The sequence below is a fragment of the Triticum aestivum genome, chromosome 6B, assembly GCF_018294505.1.
Source record: "Triticum aestivum cultivar Chinese Spring chromosome 6B, IWGSC CS RefSeq v2.1, whole genome shotgun sequence".
NCBI lineage: Eukaryota > Viridiplantae > Streptophyta > Magnoliopsida > Poales > Poaceae > Triticum > Triticum aestivum.
Window position 1 is genome coordinate 536232120 of NC_057810.1, and position 22055 is coordinate 536254174.

General features: G+C 42.9%; 1 protein-coding gene across 3 annotated transcripts; it reads left to right on the top strand.

Annotated features, from left to right (window-relative positions):
• Window positions 1-5328: 5328 nt before the first annotated feature.
• Window positions 5329-12267, top strand: LOC123137861 (uncharacterized). 3 transcript variants are annotated; one of them, XM_044557714.1, is made up of 8 exons: window positions 5329-5691; window positions 5788-6071; window positions 8787-9007; window positions 9409-9548; window positions 10165-10673; window positions 10772-10945; window positions 11240-11378; window positions 11864-12267. In XM_044557714.1, exons 2-8 carry the CDS (start codon window positions 5993-5995, stop codon window positions 11904-11906), a joined length of 1305 nt encoding a protein of 434 aa, XP_044413649.1. In that variant the 5' UTR covers window positions 5329-5691; window positions 5788-5992; the 3' UTR covers window positions 11907-12267. The 3 variants fall into 3 exon arrangements, with proteins under 3 accessions (XP_044413649.1, XP_044413650.1, XP_044413652.1); XM_044557715.1 differs by having other exon boundaries at window positions 5333-5691; window positions 5788-5998; window positions 7691-9007; XM_044557717.1 differs by having other exon boundaries at window positions 5333-5691; window positions 5788-5998.
• Window positions 12268-22055: the final 9788 nt, after the last annotated feature.

Consider the following 22055-nt stretch of genomic DNA (forward strand, 5'->3'; position numbering starts at 1 on the left):
CATAATTTCCTTTCGAAACACGTGAAGATTTTTAATACAAATATTTTTTTAGTGCTATCAATTTTTAAATACTAGACAACCACGGCTAGTTCTTTTGGCATCTTAAAAAATAAGCCGCCTCCTCCCCTAATTTTTCTATAAGCCACTTCTTGTATTCGTTGCAGCATCTAAACTGGCTTAAGCCACCCAAAAGAACTGGCCCTTAACATTGGACAAACATTTTTTAAACATTGGATGATTATTTTTAAACTAAGTAATTGTTTGTGTTTTTAGATTTTCTTTGAAAATAACAGCAAAAGAAAAATAGAATGGAAAGAGGAAAAGGTTAGAAAAGACAAAACAAAGTGGAGAAATGAACAAACCTGTTACTGGTCGGCTCCAGGGGCGTTCCTTCAGGCGATGCGTACTTCTAACTCGCAATAAACATTACATAGTCACTCACATGTTGCCCGGGAGCAACTAACTAATGGTTACCCCTTGCAGGGCTCTCATAAAGGTCATTTTTTTGCCTGGGAGCGCGTCAAGTGGTGTGCCTAGTCGCTACCATATGTTACGTGTTGGACGCTTCCTTTGAATTTTGATAGTTTTTATGTATGCCTTTTCAGACTTTAGATGATATTTGATGTTTTTACGGCTTTTCGGTTTTTGCCTGATTATTCCATAGGTTGTGATGAAAAATAATATTTTTTTCAAAACACATACGTGTTCCTTGAAAAAAAAAGGAAAATTACAGTTGTGCTTCCAAAAAGGGAAAATCAGTATGTGATTCTTCTACGAGAAGCACAACCTTGCTTCAACAAGAAACCCAACCTATGCTTCTCGAAAAAAACACAACCTATGGTTTTGGAAGAAACTCAGGAAGCACAGTCGTGCTCCGGCGAGAAGCACAACCTCTTGCTTCTGCGAGAAGCACAACCTGTGCTTCCCCCCAAAAAAGGAAAGGCACAACATGTGCTTCTGAAAAAAGGGAAAACCACAAACGTGGTTTTCGGGCTTTGTTTTTTCTTTTTTTTTGTTTTTGTTTTATTGTTTCCTTTTTTTGGTTGTTGGTTTTTTCTTGAAAAGGGTTCATCAAAACCTATTAAAATGGGATCTAATTTCAAAGATCTAGATGTAAGGCATGCACCAGATACCACTCTGTTTTCCTTCTTACCGTGAAAGAAAAGAGGACCCCTTGGCTAGGGTTTCTCTGCCTTCTGCCGGTGCCGCCGCCGGTCTGCCTCGTCTTCTATGGTCTTAGGGTCATGGAGGTGCGGTGGATCTTGGCCCTTGCCAGCGGGAAGGCTTCGTTTTTTCATGGTTTTTTAAGTTTGGTTAGGGTTTTTGTCATGGTCAGAGAGGCAAGGTGGCAATGGCTCTCTGAAGATGGAATAAGATTCTCCCCGCCTAGTCCCCATCCCCGTGGTGTTTCTATCATCGCCGAAGGGTGTGTGGAAGTATGCCTCCCGTGGATCTCATGGAATTCGGCCGTCGTTTGTCTTGGTGGATCCACGTGGATCCTTTCTTCATTCATCTGTGTTCGTGTGTCTACAGGTTAGATCCTTCTGATCTATGTCTTCTCTTCATTGGTGGCGGTTGTTGTTCTAGTGCGCTGGTCCTATGGAGCCTTAGCACAAAGACTTCCTGACTGTCTACTACAAAAAGGTTTACCCGACTCCGATAAGGGAGGGGCGAAGACGGCGGCGTGCCTTCGATTTGCTCTAGTGCCTGCAGTCGTCGCTAAGTGGTCGACGGATCTGGATGTATTTTTTTACTTCTGGTGTTCTTTGTACTACCTTGACAGCTGATGAATAGATCGGAAGTTTTCTCACAAAAAAATAATCTATGTGCTAGAAATCCGATGATGAAGACTGTTTTTGTTTGGAAGTATGGTTTAAGAGATAAAAAAAATTAATAAACGAATCTATGAAAAATGGGAAATCCCCCAGCTGGGTAATCTTCACTGATGATTTCGATGTTATTCGGTCTCTCGCAATAATAGGCGAGAAGTTTTTTCTTGGGAATATTATCCGATGAACATTCCTTGGCAGGGAGAGGGCAAACGAACGTATTTTCTTGACAGTTTTAGATGCGACGCGAGATCTAATGGTGACAGTTTTTAGAATAAAAATGTTCATGTGAATTTGAAGAAATTGCTAGAAAAAACGTTCCCAAATTATATCCCTCCCAGCGAACATTCGTTCGCTATTGCAGTCCTATTTTTAAGCACGCGAGACGTAGTTTTTTTTTAGGGATGCGAGAGGTAGGTTTTTGGGCTCGTCTTCATGTAGCCAATTCTCCCATCGAGACTTGGTTTTTACTAGCAAAAGAGCACGTGCGTTGCAACGGGAGAGAAAATATAACGCACACTCCTAACTCGACAACCATCACTCAATACCACAATAGGTCCATCTCCTTTATTTTTGCGAGGCATCATATTTGTGTTGCCGTTTATCCTCCTTCTCACCCTCGCCGGCGATGGCCTCGGTGTTCACACAAAACAACAAAAAACGTGTGTTGAATATGGTTAATCCTAAGGTGTCTCTTTCTCCCTCTCTCCTCCCTCTCCCTCTCTCTCTCGCTCGCTTTCTCTCACTCTCGCGATGAAAAATCTTTTGTTTTCCCTTGCGACATTTTTCAGAGGTATGCACGTGTAGTTATTGATGTTTTCTTTTCCGTATATGGTTATAGTGGGGTATTTATTTGCAATCCGGATCGCCGCCAGTATGAAAAAATGGATCTTGCGCTATAAATTATAAGTTTGCTTCCATAACAATATTTTAAAAATATTTAACAGGTAGAATTAACATCATATTTAGATTCCACACATTTTTTTCTAATAAAATTTCATATATAATATGTTAAAATCGAAGTTACGGTTTAAAAGATACAGATAATTTAGAAAATCATTTGGTTTGACTCAAATATATTCCAAAATAATATTTCAAAATACTTAACAGGTAACAATAATCTCATATTCATATTCTACATATTTTTCTAATTAAATTTCATATATAACATGTTCAAATCGGAGTTACGGTTTAAAAGATATGGATGATTATAAAAAGTATTTGTTTGACTTAAATATGATCCGCAGATGAATTACCTAAAACATCAGGGGGGGGGGGTTTCGAAAAATGTAAAATAACGGTTCAGGTGTGACTTAAATCTGGACGGCGGGTTGATTTCAAGAAAAGACAGGGACTTTTATGTAAAATACGAAAATAACGCTTCGTTTTAACTTAAAACAGGATTGCGGGTTGAATTCTCTGAAATAGAGGGACTTTTCTGAAAAAATGCCATGACGGACGAAACAAACCCAATTTGCTTTATTATTACTAGGAAAAATGCCCGTGCATTGCAACGGGAAAAATCATCCATGCACCCCACTTGTGAAAGAAAATAATGTAAATAAAATTTGAGATCTTTTCAATTGCCTGACATGAGAAATTAAAATTCTTTTAGTGCACATATTCCGCAAAGTAATTAAAGTGAAGCTTAACATCCCAACTCTACAAGATACGTATACGTCCAGAACGGAACACTTACTTTGGCGTTGTGGCTAGCTCATTCTACAATCTGTTGGTCCCTGGTTCAATCGCGGCTTAGACATTACTGGTCGAATGCTAGCGGAAGAGAATGTTCATGGTAGAACAATTAACATCAAAACCATGAATCTAAATGGCCAATAATTTAGTGCACCCTCTTATTTTTGCTAATAGTGTTCATATATTTATAGTGCATCAAAAGAACTTACATCAATTTCTAGTTTTTACCATAAATACATATGGCATGTCTTAGTGCTAACCGTATGTACAAAAATGATTACAACACACTATTTGCTACATACGTCCTCATATAGAAATGATATAATTGATGCAAGTATGTCTTTGTGTCGGCAGGAACAAACATAAACTTCCACTAACAAATATGCAGGTTTGGAGTGAAATAGTGGACCTTATTTTGTTCCAAGTTAAATATAACTATAAGACGAGCCTATATATTTCACAAAAAGAAATTCAAAGAGAAAAGCAATCACTTCAATTATTTCATAAGAAATGATTACCACCCTCTGATTTTGGGCTAATGGTTTTCATTATTTGTAGTGCATCAAAAGAACTCACATCAATTTCTAGTTTTACCACAAATACATATGATGTGTCTTAGTCTAATTAACTATACGTAAAATAATAATTACAACACACTATTTGCTACATACACCCTCATATAAAAAATGATATAATTGATGCAAGTAAGACTTTGTGTCAATTGGGACAAACATAAAATTCCATTAACAAATATGCATGTTTGGAGTGAATAATGGACCTTATTTTGTTCCAAGTCAAATATAACTATAAGATGACCCTATATATTTCACACAAATAAAATCAAAGAGAAAAGCAATCACTTCAATTGTTTAATAAGAAAATGATTCAAAACTCACTTCTGGGTTCATAGTTATATCTGTAGGAAAACATCATATGAATCTTCCCTTATATATTTAAACATCGTTAGTCAATCGAAGGCCTTTTGCCATACATAACGGGATTTTGCGTATAATTAAGGAACATGTGCGGCTAATATACTCCAAGCATCTAACAGGATGGCCATGGTCAAACAGTTTTCAAAACTGACTGTCTGGTCTACCTACATAACATGATACACAATACAGGGGAACATGTCAAATGTATGGAAGAATATTTAACCTCTATACATCTTATCTCCTCTAAATAATAAAGAAAAGGCAGAATGGTTATGCAGATAATCAGAGATATAACATATATTCAAAAGGACACATTCAAATATTTAAACATGAGTTTAAACAACAAAGCAAACTGTATAGCAAGACATCCATATTATTAAAAACTGCATTTTTTATTTTAAAAGATCAATTTATAAACATGCAAATCATTTTTTTGTTGTTGCATTTTCTCTCTGTTTTGAACAAACACAAGAAGGAAGAGTTTTTCTTCACATGCATAACACTAACTTATTTGTTTACTGAAACTGATGAATGTACAGGATGAATACAAACTTAGAAGCATTTATTTTTCAAAACATTAGGACATACTATCAGATACTATGTTTAGTGCCAAATAATTTATGTACCAAATTTTACATAACAGAGAAAGTATCTGATTAGTGTCAGATAATTCATGTATCAAATGTACAAAACAGACAAGGGGTTCTCTTCTGCAAAGAGCCGGTGTGTGTGTGTGTTCGTGTCTTCCATTGGATTTGCATGTGACGTGCACAACTGATGACCAGACACATAAATAGTACTTTGTATAAAAAATCTTATCATCATAGGTGCCCACTACGACAGGCGACAACCGCACTTAGTTTTCTCGTGTCTTCCTGGGCAGATGTTGCCGTCCCTCTGACTTCGTTTCTGGTCTTATCCTTCCTCCCTGCTGCTGCTCCTCCAAGCCCATCCTTTCATCTCCGTCGCAATGCCGTCTTCACCACCATACTCGTGTCGCGGCTCGATCTGCTGCTCCCGAGCGCAGCCACCTCGTCCCCGACCCCGAGCTCCCCTGCCTTCTTTTCCCCGTCATCTCCGTGTTCCCTTCTTCTCTATTTCACCCGTTTACTCACATCTCCCTCTATCTCTCTTGCTTTCTATTACAGGGAGGCCGCCATGGACGCCTAGGTCCTCCACTCCAAGCCTCCGACCCACACCCCGGCGGCCCTGCCGACGTCGACGCCTAGGTGAGCAGCTGGTGCACCCTGACGTTGCCCCGCCTCCTCTCTCCCTCTCTATCTCTCCCCTGTCTCTCTCTCAACCCTCTCTCTTTTCTTCAACAGGAAGACCACCATGCTCGCTGCAGGAGCTTCGAGCCGACCCCGCAGCATGTAGACCTCCGCCGCCCGTCCGTCGTGGGGAATCACCAGATCCGGCCGGTATCCGACCTGCCTCGCCATCCTTCGCCCGTTCCCGGCGTATCCCCGACGCCAGGAGCTCAGGCGAGCGCCGCCACAAGACTCTGCCTCCTCTGCTCCGGAGCCCGCCATGGAGGTCGTCGCCTCTCCGCCTCGATCTGTCCACTGCCAGATCCATGCTGCTGTCCTCCTGGGATCCTCATATGGAGGTTACCGCCCCTCCCGTCTCGATCCTTCCGCCGTCGGATCCACGGCGGAGCAGCCGAGATCTGCCGCCCGTTCGGCGACGCCTCGGCCCGCCAAGGCCAGCGCCGAGGCTGACAAGGCGCGCAGGAAGGCCAAGGGCCTCGCCAAGCAGCGGGAGGACTTGCGGGCTAGGCTCGCCAGCCGCAAGCGCGCGGGCGCGAGCTCGCCCCCGTGCCGGCCAAGGCCACCTTCGGCGAATTCCTGTCCGCCGTGCTCTCGAACGCCTGCCACGATGCCAGGGTCTTTTTTGCAAAAACGAAACGTTATCTTAGGAACACACTTAGAATAGGACTGCGGTTTAAATTCTCAGGAATAGGAGGACTTTTCTGCAAATCGCTAGCGACGACCTCTTCCTAAGTGCTAGCTTTTTTTTTTTTTTGAGGAAATCCTAAGTGCTAGCTATGGTAGCCAAATAGGCAACGCGCCCGAATGTGTTTTTTTTTTGAGGAAATCCTAAGTTACTTCTTTTCATTTTTTTTGTTTCTTATTTTCTTTTCTTTCCTTTTCTTTTCTCTTTTATTCATTATTCGTTTTCTTTTTTGAAATTGGTGAAGTTTTTCTTATCAAAATCGGTGAACTATTTCAATCAATGATTTTTTTTCGAACTTAATGAACTTTTTCCGAATTTGTGAACTACTTTTTGAAAATCCATGAACTTTTTTCAATTTGATGATTTTTTATTCAAATTGATGATTTTTTAGAAATATTAAACTTTTTTCAAATTGATGAACTTTTTTAAAAATCAACGAATTATTTTCAAATGTTATGTTTTCATATATTTTTTACGAATTTTTCAGATTCATTTTTTTACAAAGGCAAAACAGTCAACGGTTGAGCTAGCATAAGAATACTGCCTCCGAGCGATAGGATCACGATCGAACATCGTCCCGAGCGACCAACCTTTTTTGCGCCAGACCTAGGAAGCCTTCACATGAGCGCCACGATCGCGAGAGCGACAGTAGAGACCCCTCGTACGGGAGGTCGAACCCTGGTCTCCCAAGAGATAGACGAGGGTGGTAGTCACTCCACCTAGTTCTACTAGTTGTAGGGATGCGACCTACTTGAGGTGACCCGATATAGTTTTTCCCCTTTTTTTCCTTCTTTTTTCTTCTCTATTTTTTATTCTTTTATTCTTTCTTCTCTGAGTTTTTGTTATCTTACATTCTTCAATCCTCTCAACATGCAAAGTGTCCACCTCAACATCAAACCAAGCAATGCATTTAAGTCTTCTCTCCCAGTAAGCCATGAAAAATCTGCCACATCTTACATTCTTAAGAAGTTGGTCCCAACTCTCTCAACATGCAAAGTGTCCACCTCAACATCCCACTAAGCCATGCAAAATCTGCCACATGAGCGAGTCATGCATTTAACTTATAAATCCATTAGTCTATGCATGTACGCTGCCACATCATATATTCATGTTATTGATTATTCACATTTTTCTCAAAATGACATTTCAATTGTAATTTAAAAATATATTATATTTTTAGACACTTTCTCTTATTGTTTTTCAAGCTTCTACTCTCTTTTCATTGTATTTAGCAACTACTTACACGGGCATTTTTCAACAAAGTTACCGCAGGAATGCGCTGGGAGAGAGTCATTCTCACTACTCATGTCCAATATTTCTTCAATGAAGAAGATACCCGCGTGGACAACTCCAAGGAATTTTAAACTCACATTATGCTACTTATGTTTCAAAACTATTTTTCAACAATAAACTATTCAAGTATAATAAACTTCATATATTTGTATTTTCATGCTCATATTATTAATTGTAATATTCACGTTTCATATAAGCAAGTATCATCTAAACATATTGCCAACAATTCCTGCAGCAACGCGCGGGGAATTGTTTAGTTTTTACAATACATGGTTAACATTCTTTCTATACACATTTAATATTTTTGAAATGCTTGGTTAACATTTTTAAATACTTGTTTAGCATTTTTTCAAATGGTGGATTAACATTTTTATATACACGATCAATAAAATTCGTCATTTTTAATACATGGTCAAAAAAAATTATACACACATTTAACATTTTTCAAATGCTTGATTAATATTTTTCAAATACTTGTTCAACATCTTTTATGAATGCTTGATTAATATTTTTATATACATGATCAAGTTTTTGTTGAAATACTTGTTCAACATTCTTGAAATACTATTTCAACATTTTTCAAATACTTGTTCAACATGTTTCAAATGCTTTTTGTAGACTGTCTTTTATATACATGATCAAAATTTATTGAAATACCGGTTCAACCTTTTTCAAATACTTTTTAAACATTTTCAAATACTTGTTCTACATATTTTATTTTGAATTCTTGATTAACATTTTTCTATACATGATCAACATTTTTAAATACTTGTTCAACATTTTTAAATAATTATTCAACATGTTTCAAATGTTTTTGTAGACTTTTTGTAATATATATATATATATATGTGTATTTAAAATATTTGAAAGTATAAACAAAAGTACAAAAATAAAGCAAAAAACGAAATCAGAAAACCTAAAAAAATAGAGGAAAATGTGGTTGTGGCTTCTCTCGCGCTTGGGCTGGCCCAATCCGCCCTCTCCGATTCGACCGGCCCGTCACACGATTGGGCGCCACCCGTTAGACCGGCCCGTTTTGCTACGGGACTTGATGGGCTGTACTTGCGCCTCGTAGGCAAAAAGGCGGAATGGACGGTTCGTCGACTTGTGACGGCGACGGGTTTTACTGGAGCGGAGGCGCATTTCCTTTTCGTCCTCTTCGCTCGTGGGAAGGCGCAGCAGGTCGGAGGAGGAAGCCGTGAGAAGTTGGCGAGAGAGGAGATGGGGAAGGGCGGCGAGCTGTGGGACGACTCGGCGCTGGTGGACGCCTTCGACCACGCTGTCGCCACCTACAAGGTACGCGCCCTCGCCCCCCTTTCATCCTCTGGCCCTTTCCGGATTTGGTACCCCGTCGCCGCCGCTAGGGTTTAGGGTTTTGGGAGCTTATTCGCGGCGCGAGTTGGAGCATCTGGAGTAGGTCCGCACGTTGGTTTGGTGGCTGGGGTTGGGGTCGGATGGATTGCTCTGTCCAATTTGTTCGCCGCTGCGCAGTAGTATGAGTACAGCATAACTGTAACGGTGCCTTTTTGTTTCATGATAGATTTAGTTTTCAGTGCATTTCTCTCTGGTCGGATGAATAGCTCGATTAAATTTCCCCCTTTACTTGTTATGTGGAAGAACGCAGGGGTTCTCCCACATTTATGCGAATGGTTGGACTGCTCGTTTGCATTGTGCTAATCGATTGTGGTGGCTTGTAGGCAATGCATGGCAAGAACAACCAAGCTGCTCCATCTGAGAAACCAGAGTCAGAAGATGTAGCTGCTGCTGCCGCTTCTGCTGCCGCGTACGCTGCCGCTGCTGTTGCAGAAGAACCTGTCTCTACTGAAGTGGCAGATGAGTAAGTAGACTGATGCTTGTGGCTCCAGATAATATCTTGTCCTGTTTTACTGGTATGGCAGTGGTTATCCTATGCAAAGATAGCAATTCTATAAGTTACTCGGCTTGTTTATGGAAACTGGAGTCTGTGGAAACTAGAAAGGACGGTGCTATGTTCCTCTGTCTAACTGTCTTTCTCTGAATGTTTTGTTTAGAACTTGACTTTTATTAGTGGGAAGAGTTTAAGTGTGGGATTCATGTTATGGAACCATCAACCAGTTCTACATGTGTGGTTAGAATTAACGATTTAAGTTAGTCCTAATGCTGGTTGAACCTGTCGCTGGAGTTTTACTGGTACTATTTCTGGCTACATATCTAGTGATTCCTTGCTAAATTCTCCAGTCTGTTGTTCAAACTTTGAAATGCGCACTGTGAATCAATTTCAGTTAAGTGAGAACTTCAAACTTCAAAAATTCCTTTTGCTTTAAAATGTATTAAGAGGTGTAATGGCCTAATGCTTACCTGTTTATTTTATCTGAACTTGTTTTATCCTTTCCGTTCACATTTGTCAATTTACACAATTTTAAATTCTTGTTTTATTGTCCTAGAATTGATGAAGTATTGCTTTGTTTGTAAAGGCAAACAGAGAAAAATGACAGCTGCACTAACTTACCCGTTGGCCCAGTGGAGACACCACAGCAGCCCTGCGAAGAAAGAAAGACCGATAAGCAAGCTCCTCTTCGAGGAACTGATCTGGGCAAAGAGACAAATATCTCTGAATCTAAGACATGCTTCTCTGATGTCACCAATACTGAGGGAAAGGATAGCTCAAACCAGCAGACAGAGGACTACAATGAATTACTGAGGAAGTACTATGAACTTGAGGTGCAAAGCCAGAAAGTTCTTGAGCAATTACATCAGACAAATTATTGGAATTATCAAACCCCTGAACAATCTTCAGCATATCAACAGCAGCAAGTTCCTGCTTACATTGCCACAGCACCAGACCCAAACTCTTCAACCACTCAAACCTCATGCTGCTCCTTGAATGTTCCCATGGTTTCAATCTCCTGCTGTTCAACTGGTCAACAAAGTGGCGAATCCACTGGTATGCCACCTAATGGAGGCTGCAGCATATCATTCACTTGTAAGTGCCTAGTTTGGTTAACCCTATATCCTTGTTTTCTTCGCCTATTACAGAGCTTTTAACCCTGTTCCTATCGCTATGGACTACATGATTTGCAGGTGATCATTGCCCTGGAGCAAGCACTACATATCCTACTGGTTCAGCCTTTACGCAGCTCCCAACTAAGGTATCTACTGGCGATGATCAAGTTGCTAAGGCTGCAATGATGACTGCTGAAGGTGCCATGAATTTCATGAGAAATACAATATCTGGAGATGCTGCCTCCTTTCCAAGTAAGCATTTTCCCTCATATAAAGTGTTGGTAGTTCTACTACTGTGCTTGTTCTGTGGATATCTTAAAGTTCTGTCTTAAAAGAATGCAATAGCCAGTTTCTCCTCTAGCACTCCTAATTTCCACTTTTCAACTGTATATCAGATTGGTGGGACATTTTGTGCATGTTTCTTCAATGTAAAGGCTGACATTTAATTTCGTGAATGTTCATCAACTTGAGATCATAACATGCTAATACATTTCATAGCACATATATATTTAATTTATCTCACCAGACACCTCTTCTCTTGATTAGATATGAGAAATGAAGGTGGAATTGGAAAGGAGAATAACACAACTGTGGGCATGAACCTGAATTTAGACACCACAGGAGCAAACAGTGATCTCGCTGTCGTACTGAATGCATGGTATACAGCAGGGTTCTACACTGGCAGGTAACTCTTGACCTCTCAATCCATAGTCCTCAGATTGCAAAGCAGCAATTTACTTCGTGGTCGTTTACATTTACTTTGTGATTCTCTTTTACTCCCTCCGTTCCTAAATATAAGCCCCTTTAGAGATTTCAATACGGACTACATACGGAGCAAAATGAGTGAATCTACACTCTAAAATATGTCCATATACATCCGTATGTAGTCCGCATTGAAATCTCTAAAGGGGCTTATATTTAGAAACGGAGAGAGTAGCACTTGGTTATTCTCCTTCCATAATGGAGAGAAACACGTGGCTCTCTCTGTTGGCTTAGCACAGATTGTATTGGGTTCCAATTAACAAGAGCTGAATTAAGTGAAGAAATTTCATGCTTGTACTTCATGGTTTTTCTTGCACCTGCAACTCAACCAATTATCTTTAGTTCCGCAGTGGCTCACGCCATTTTACCCCATGTTTTCTCGTTAATCTGAAGTACTTTTTTCTACAGGTACCTCATGCAGCAATCGATGAAAAATCCCCGAGAAAATTGAGTGCCAAAAGCCATATAGTGGCTCACCAAGGATCCCTTTCACTTCGGGAAGAACTGAAATATGCACTCAAATTATGATGTAACTGAACATGCTGATGGAATTCTGCAACCACTGTTTTATGCCAGCCAGTACTTTTTCAAGCAAGTGTTAGGGTATTCTTACATATGAATATGAATTTGCTGTAATTTGCAGTAAATGCTTGTCTGGATAGGTAAGGATTAGCTCAATCCCTTCAGATTGGCAGGAATTGTTGCCTGCCTATTCAACTAAGTTCCAAGTGGGTAAAGATGACGCGTTCATGACCTTGTCGCTCAAAATTTGTGAAATACTACCCAGTATCAATATATATTAGCTTAATCCAGTTCTCCAGTGTAATGAAAATTGTAAGGTGTAAACTACTTTCTTCAGGTAGCGGTTTGTACCATGTGCATAGCTTTCATCAGCGCCTGCACTTGGCAGCTTCCAATCTTGACAGTTGGACGCAGAAGTCAGCCAACTTCGACCAGAAAAGTTTTGGCTTTGATGATCTGTCCATGTAATGTGGCGGTCGCAGGACGGCACCTTTGGAATGTCGTGACTTGTATGCTTGTATGACCTGCCACCCCACGAGGCACGGGAGAAAAATATAGAATTATGGATATCCCGGGGAGAAGCAAACCCACCCCCAACTCGAACGCACATAAAACAACAACAACAACAACGCATAAGAGCATCTACAGTTGTGGCCACCTGATTTTGGGCCCCTATATGACCGTGGGTGCTTCCGTAGGAGGTGACCGGGCAAACCGCATTTCTCACACTCCACAACCACATCTGTCATATGTCCTACCAGTGGCGGATCCAGGCCCCGGGCAACAGGGGCCTTGGCCTGGGGCGTAGCTGCCAATATCATCAGGCTATTATAAGGGAGATTAGAATTCGTGCACGAGATTTCGAGGAGTGCAATTTCATTCATGAAAGTAGATCAAGGAATCATGAAGCTGATAGTTTAGCGAAATATTCTTTGTACTTAGATACTGGTAGACATATGTGGCTAATTATGCCGCATGACTCTGTAATCATTCCCCCCGAACTAGCTGATCAATAAAGATTTTAGTTCCCTAAAAAAACTGTTGTAGCTGCCAATTCCTTCGTTCATTGTCTAATATACCAACTGTTGATCACTGTAGCTCTGACGGTGGCCTGGGGCGTGCCTCTGTCCTGGCGCCGCTACTGCGTCCTACCACAAATCCACATAAACCCATGCAAACGACGTATCTACATAGATCAACATATAAACATAGCAATTCGGCATAGAGAACATATAAACACAATCCGATCCGACATAGATACAACATAGAAACTAAGAGATAGCGCAGTTAGATTTACTACTTCCTTGTCGGCGCTTCCCCTTGGGGTCTCGGCGGTTGTCCTCGGCATACGCATCTTTGCCATCGGGCGCATCGTTGCCCGAGCGGAGTGGGGAGGACGAGATGATGATGCCCGCTATGCGCTGGGCGGCGCGGTTCTGCTCCGCCACGAGCCGTGTGGCTCTCTTCGCTATCGTCACCCGTTGTATCGCCAGCCGCTAGGACTCCTCGAGCCCCATGCAGAGCGCCGCCGCATTTTTGCGGCGACGACGGTCTTTGCGGATGTGTAGGAGCGGCAGATGGCGTCGTGGAGGGCCTCGTCGTCGTCGTTTGCGGGGGAAGCGTCTCCGGTGCGGATCTGCAAGATTCACACATGGAGCGGCTTGCAACCGCCGCCTCCGTCGCCCGCTTCCTTGTGCACCGATACGTGCGCCTCTCTGACTCCGGCTGCCTTTCAGCCAACATGAGCACCCAACGGCGCCCCAGAGGAGCAGCTGCTGGCAGTGTTTGGTGACGCCTGGCAGGGAGCGACGGGGACTGCATCGGGCGGTCCAGGGGCACCGTGGAGTTGCAGCCGCCCACCGAGCCCACCAGCGACATCGCGGAAGAGGAGCTTCTGCCTCGGTCCATCCGTGACCGACGGAGCGCAAGCTCCTCCTCGTCGTGCACTGATGAGCTAGAGGACTCCGCCGCGAGCTTCTCCTAGTCGATGGAGTCAGAGTTGGAGTAGTTGTCGGCCATGGCGGAGGGTAGTGGATTTGGGAGGGAGAGGAAGCAGATGAGACGGGCGAGGAGCGGAGAGGTCGAGCAACTGCGGTTTGACTAGGGTTTGCTCGTCCGTCTTCTGATATTTGTTGGGGCAGGAGTGCGGTCGGTGCGAGCCACAGTGGGCCGGGTTGACGTGGCGGGCACGCTCGGGCCTCCCTATTTCCGCTTAGATTTGGGCTTGATATGAGCGGTGCCGGACAACCCGGGCATTTGGGACCGGTTTGAGGAGCCCTGTTGGGTCTTTTCTCACTGGTTAGTGACCTGGTTGTTCGCCCGAATGTATAGGGGGGGGGGGGTTGGGGCGGCCGAATGTAGATGCTCTAAGAGTCTGTCCTATACTGACCAATAAAGTCGTGTCTGGACCAATGACGGTCACTTCTGAAGAGCAAGAACTCCAAAGACCCCTCCTTGCCGATGCAACAACCATCCTTGAATGCCTAAAAGAGTTGGCAGGTGTGTAGCGGTCCTTAGACAACCCTGAGAAATTCATTGTCTTGGACTCACCCGCGCTAGCGTACATAGCGCCCTTTAGCACAATCCAGTACATTGACAAGCACCAAAAAAACACAACATAGAACCTCCAAGACGTGTCTCTAAAATGATGCTCCCGACAAAGGAACGAAGTCATGGACACTGCCATTGCCAATCCACATCCGGACCTAGGATTTCGCCCCGAGACAACAAACAAAGTGAGTGAGATCAAGATACCGACACACCACAACGACACCTCCAATGAGCGGAATTACACCCATGGGCGTCATCGCCGCTAGCTATTGGAAAACGTAGTAGAAAACAAAAAAAATCACCCTACGAACACCCAGGAACAATATGAAGATGTAGATCGGGTTTGGATCAACGATTGCTACTGACTCCGGAGTGCAGCGAAAGTAGACGAATCGGTGTAGATCGTACTTGAAGTCCCTCAAACGTCGATGAAGATCCCGTGAACCACCCTCGAACGAAAGACTGAAAGCACGGCCTCTCTACTTGGTTGCAAGCGTACGGTCTTCACGATCCGGCAGCGCTTCGCCGTCCAGAGCTAATCATTGCTGAAGAATTAGAGGGAGGAGATTAGAACCACATGGGACTTCTAATTATGAGGATCATAGGTGGCTAAGGCTAGCTCTAATTAGTCAACTAGGACCAACTAGAATTAGAACTTGATCAACTAGAGGAGGCTCCAAAACTTGTGTTGCATAGGGTGGTAATCCTCTAGTATATATAGGTTTAGGGGGGAGGAGGGGGAGCCACAATGGGGGAAAGGACTCCCCTCCCCTTGTGCCAGCCATGGGGGGAAGGAGGTGTCCTTCCCCCACTAGGATTAGGCCTCCCCATAGGGGAAAGGTGGGCGCCTCCCCTATTGGGCCCTTGTGGCCCAATTCCTTCTCCACCTATTGACCTTATTAGGCCCATTGATATTAAATTAAATAACATCCCAAAAATATTTGCCATCTACATATATTAATCGGTAATACCTGGTATTACCCGATATTCACTGAAACCCTTCCAGTGACCCTGAAACGTTTCTGGAACCTCTTAGGACTCTTCCGGGTATTAATAAAACAATTCCGGAAATATATTATCATTACTCCTGTTTCACTAATACTCAACAGATTATGATTAGCTTAAGCCTGTGACCCCGTAGGTTCGGTAAATCATAGACATGAACGAAACCCCTTCGTTGAATGACCGATAGCGGAACCGTGGACATCCATATCGATCCCTGTGATTACACAAATGATATTCGAGTGAATCTTTGGTTATCATGTGATGTTCCCTTTGCTTCGTGATACTTTACAAAACCCGGTGTGCATCGGTATCCTTCTGAGTCATCACCATGCTCACTATAATGCTGTTCTTGTTACCAATTTTGTTATTCTTTCTCGTTGACGTGTTCCGACATCCCCGTGATGTAGTCACTGTTGGGGAACGTAGTAATTTCAAAAAAATTTCCTACGCACACGCAAGATCATGGTGATGGCATAGCAACGAGAGGGGAGAGTGTTGTCCACGTACCCTCGTAGACCGTAAGCGGAAGCGTTAGCACAACGCGGTTGATGTAGTCGTACGTCTTCACGATCCGACCGATCCAAGCACCGAACGTACAGCACCTCCGAGTTCGGCACACGTTCAGCTCGATGACGATCTCCGGCCTCCGATTCAGCAGAGCTCCGGAGATGAGTTCCGTCAGCACGACGGCGTGGTGACGATGATGATGTTCTACCGGCGCAGGGCTTCGCCTAAACTACACGACAATATGACCAAGGTGGAATATGGTGGAGGGGGGCACCGCACACGGCTAAGGAACGATCCGTAGATCAACTTGTGTGTCTATGGGGTGCCCCCTGCCCCCGTATATAAAGAAGCAACGGGGGAGGCCAGCCGGCCCCTTGGGCGCGCCAAGGGAGGAGGAATCCTCCTCCTAGTAGGAGTAGGACTCCTCCTTTCCTACTCCTACTAGGAGGGGGAAGGAAGGGGGAGAGGGGGAAGGAAAGGGGGGGGGCGCCGCCCCCCTCCTAGTCCAATTCGGACCAGGGGGGAGGGGGCGCGCGGCCCATGCTGGCCGCCCCTCTCTCCTTTCCCCTAAGGCCCATAAGGCCCAATACTCTCCCGGGGGGTTCCGGTAACCCCCCCCGGCACTCCGGTTTTCTCCGAAATCACCCGGAACACTTCCGGTGTCCGAATATAGTCGTCCAATATATCAATCTTTATGTCTCGACCATTTCGAGACTCCTCGTCATGTCCGTGATCACATCCGGGACTCCGAACAAACTTCGGTACATCAAAACTTATAAACTCATAATAAAACTGTCATCGTAACGTTAAGCGTGCGGACCCTACGGGTTCGAGAACTATGTAGACATGACCTAGAACCATTCTCGGTCAATAACCAATAGCGGGACCTGGATGCCCATATTGGTTCCTACATATTCTACGAAGATCTTTATCGGTCAAACCGCATAACAACATACGTTGTTCCCTTTGTCATCGGTATGTTACTTGCCCGAGATTTGATCGTCGGTATCCAATACCTAGTTCAATCTCGTTACCAGCAAGTCTCTTTACTCGTTCTGTAACACATCATCTTATAACTAACTCATTAGTTACAATGCTAGCAAGGCTTAGGTGATGAGTATTACCGACAGGGCCCAGAGATACCTCTCCGACAATCGGAGTGACAAAATCTAATCTCGAATTATGCCAACCCAACATGTACCTTCGGAAACACCTGTAGAGCACCTTTATAATCACCCAGTTACGTTGTGACGTTTGGTAGCACACAAAGTGTTCTTCCGGTAAATGGGAGTTGCACAATCTCATAGTTGCAGGAACTTTGTATAAGTCATGAAGAAAGCAATAGCAATATAGTAAACGATCAAGTGCTAGGCTAACGGAATGGGTCATGTCAATCACATCATTATCCTAATGATGTGATCCCATTAATCAAATGACAACACATGTCTATGGTTAGGAAACATAACCATCTTTGATTAATGAGCTAGTCAAGTAGAGGCATACTAGTGACTTTATGTTTGTCTATGTATTCACACATGTATCATGTTTCCGGTTAATACAATTCTAGCATGAATAATAAACATTTATCATGATATGAGGAAATAAATAATAACTTTATTATTGCCTCTAGGGCATATTTCCTTCAGTCTCCCACTTGCACTAGAGTCAATAATCTAGATTACATAGTAATGATTCTAACACCCATGGAGTCTTGGTGCTGATCATGTTTTGCTCGTGAGAGAGGCTTAGTCAACGGGTCTGCAACATTCAGATCCGTATGTATCTTGCAAATCTCTATGTCTCCCACTTGGACTTGGTCCCGAATGGAATTGAAGCGTCTCTTGATGTGCTTGGTCCTCTTGTGAAATCTGGATTCCTTTGCCAAGGCAATTGCACCAGTATTGTCACAGAAGATCTTCATTGGTCCCGATGCACTAGGTATGACACCTAGATCGGAAATGAACTCCTTCATCCAGACTCCTTCATTTGCTGCTTCCGAAGCAGCTATGTACTCCGCTTCACATGTAGATCCCGCTACGACGCTTTGTTTAGAACTGCACCAACTTACAGCTCCACCGTTTAATAAAAACACGTATCCGGTTTGCGATTTAGAATCGTCCGGATCAGTGTCAAAGCTTGCATCGACGTAACCATTTACGACTAGCTCTTTGTCACCTCCATATACGAGAAACATATCCTTAGTCCTTTTCAGGTATTTCAGGATGTTCTTGACCGCTGTCCAGTGATCCACTCCTGGATTACTTTGGTACCTTCCTGCCAAGCTTATTGCTAAGCATACGTCAGGTCTGGTACACAGCATTGCATACATGATAGAGCCTATGGCTGAAGCATAGGGAACATTTTTCATTTTCTCTCTATCTTCTGCTGTGGTCGGGCATTGAGTTTGACTCAACTTCACACCTTGTAGCACAGGCAAGAATCCTTTCTTTGCCTGATCCATTTTGAACTTTTTCAAAATTTTGTCAAGGTATGTGCTTTGTGAAAGTCCTATTAAGCGTCTTGATCTATCTCTATAGATCTTGATGCCCAATATGTAAGCAGCTTCACCGAGGTCTTTCATTGAAAAACTTTTATTCAAGTATTCTTTTATGCTATCCAGAAATTCTATATCATTTCCAATTAATAATATGTCATCTACATATAAAATTAGAAATGCTACAGAGCTCCCACTCACTTTCTTGTAAATACAGGCTTCTCCAAAAGTCTGTATAAAACCATATGCTTTGATCACACTATCAAAGCGTTTATTCCAACTCCGAGATGCTTGCACCAGTCCATAAATGGAACGCTGGAGCTTGCACACTTTGTCAGCACCTTTTGGATCAACAAAACCTTCCGGCTGCATCATATACAACTCTTCTTCTAGAAATCCATTCAAGAATGCAGTCTTGACATCCATTTGCCAAATTTCATAATCATGAAATGCAGCAATAGCTAACATGATTCGGACGGACTTAAGCATCGCTACGGGTGAGAAAGTCTCATCGTAGTCAACCCCTTGAACTTGTCGAAAACCTTTTGCAACAAGTCGAGCTTTATAGACAGTTATATTACCATCAGCGTCAGTCTTCTTCTTAAAGATCCATTTATTCTCAATGGCTTGCCGATCATCGGGCAAGTCAACCAAAGTCCATACTTTGTTTTCATACATGGATCCCATCTCAGATTTCATGGCTTCTAGCCATTTTGCGGAATCCGGGCTCATCATCGCTTCCTCATAGTTCGTAGGTTCATCATGGTCAAGTAACATGACTTCCAGAATAGGATTACCGTACCACTCTGGTGCGGATCTTACTCTGGTAGACCTACGAGGTTCAGTAGAAACTTGATCTGAAGTTTCATGATCATTATCATTAGCTTCCTCACTAATTGGTGTAGTTGTCACAGGAACCGGTTCTCGTGATGAACTACTTTCCAATAAGGGAGTAGATACAGTTATCTCATCAAGTTCTACTTTCCTCCCACTCACTTCTTTCGAGAGAAACTCCTTCTCTAGAAAGGATCCATTCTTAGCAACGAATGTCTTGCCTTCGGATCTGTGATAGAAGGTGTACCCAACAGTCTCTTTTGGGTATCCTATGAAGACACATTTCTCCGATTTAGGTTCGAGCTTATCTGGTTGAAGTTTCTTCACATAAGCATCGCAGCCCCAAACTTTAAGAAACGACAACTTTGGTTTCTTGCCAAACCACAGTTCATAAGGCGTCGTCTCAACGGATTTTGATGGTGCCCTATTTAACGTGAATGCGGCCGTCTCTAAAGCATAACCCCAAAACGATAGCGGTAAATCAGTAAGAGACATCATAGATCGCACTATATCAAGTAAAGTACGATTACGACGTTCGGACACACCATTTCGTTGTGGTGTTCCAGGTGGCGTGAGTTGCAAAACTATTCCACATTGTTTCAAGTGTAGGCCAAACTCATAACTCAAATACTCTCCTCCACGATCAGATCGTAGAAACTTTATTTTCTTGTTACGATGATTTTCCACTTCACTCTGAAATTCTTTGAACTTTTCAAATGTTTCAGACTTGTGTTTCATCAAGTAGATATACCCATATCTGCTCAAATTATCTGTGAAGGTGAGAAAATAACGATACCCGCCGCGAGCCTCAACATTCATTGGGCCACAAACATCAGTATGTATGATTTCCAACAAATCAGTTGCTCACTCCATAGTTCCGGAGAACGGCGTTTTAGTCATCTTGCCCATAAGGCACGGTTCGCAAGTACCAAGTGATTCATAATCAAGTGATTCCAAAAGTCCATCAGTATGGAGTTTCTTCATGCGCTTTACACCGATATGACCCAAACGGCAGTGCCACAAATAAGTTGCACTATCATTATCAACTCTGCATCTTTTGGTTTCAACACTATGAATATGTGTATCACTACTATCGAGATTTAATAAAAATAGACCACTCTTCAAGGGTGCATGACCATAAAAGATATTACTCATATAAATAGAACAACCATTATTCTCTGATTTAAATGAATAACCGTCTCGCATCAAGCAAGATCCAGATATAATGTTCATGCTCAACGCTGGCACCAAATAACAATTATTCAGGTCTAAAACTAATCCCGAAGGTAGATGTAGAGGTAGCGTGCCGACCGCGATCACATCGACTTTGGAACCGTTTCCCACGCGCATCGTCACCTCGTCCTTGGCCAGTGCTCGCTTATTCCGTAGTCCCTGTTTCGAGTTGCAAATATTAGCAACAGAACCAGTATCAAATACCCAGGTGCTACTACGAGCTCTAGTTAGGTACACATCAATAACATGTATATCACATATACCTTTGTTCACTTTGCCATCCTTCTTATCCGCCAAATACTTGGGGCAGTTCCGCTTCCAGTGACCAGTCTGCTTGCAGTAGAAGCACTCAGTTTCAGGCTTAGGTCCAGACTTGGGTTTCTTCTCTTGAGCAGCAACTTGCTTGCTGTTCTTCTTGAAGTTCCCCTTCTTCTTCCCTTTGCCCTTTTTCTTGAAACTAGTGGTCTTGTTGACCATCAACACTTGATGCTCCTTCTTGATTTCTACCTCCGCAGCTTTTAGCATTGCGAAGAGCTCGGGAATAGTCTTGTTCATCCCTTGCATATTATAGTTCATCACAAAGCTCTTGTAGCTTGGTGGCAGTGATTGGAGAATTCTGTCAATGACGCTATCATCCGGAAGATTAACTCCCAGTTGAATCAAGTGATTATTATACCCAGACATTTTGAGTATATGCTCACTGACAGAACTATTCTCCTCCATCTTGCAGCTGTAGAACTTATTGGAGACTTCATATCTCTCAATCCGGGCATTTGCTTGAAATATTAACTTCAACTCTTGGAACATCTCATATGCTCCATGACGTTCAAAACGTCGTTGAAGACCCGGTTCTAAGCCGTAAAGCATGGCACACTGAACTATAGAGTAGTCATCAGCTTTGCTCTGCCAGACGTTCTTAACGTCGTCAGTTGCATCAGCAGCAGGCCTGGCACCCAGCGGTGCTTCCAGGACGTAACTTTTCTGTGCAGCAATGAGGATAATCCTCAGGTTACGGACCCAGTCCGTGTAATTGCTACCATCATCTTTCAACTTTGCTTTCTCAAGGAACGCATTAAAATTCAACGGAACAACAGCACGAGCCATCTATCTACAAACAAACATAGACAAGCAAAATACTATCAGGTACTAAGTTCATGATAAATTTAAGTTCAATTAATCATATTACTTAAGAACTCCCACTTAGACAGACATCTCTCTAGTCATCTAAGTGATCACGTGATCCAAATCAACTAAACCATAACCGATCATCACGTGAGATGGAGTAGTTTTCAATGGTGAACATCACTATGTTGATCATATCTACTATATGATTCACGCTCGACCTTTCGGTCTCCGTGTTCCGAGGCCATATCTGCATATGCTAGGCTCGTCAAGTTTAACCTGAGTATTCCGCGTGTGCAAAACTGTCTTGCACCCGTTGTAGATGGACGTAGA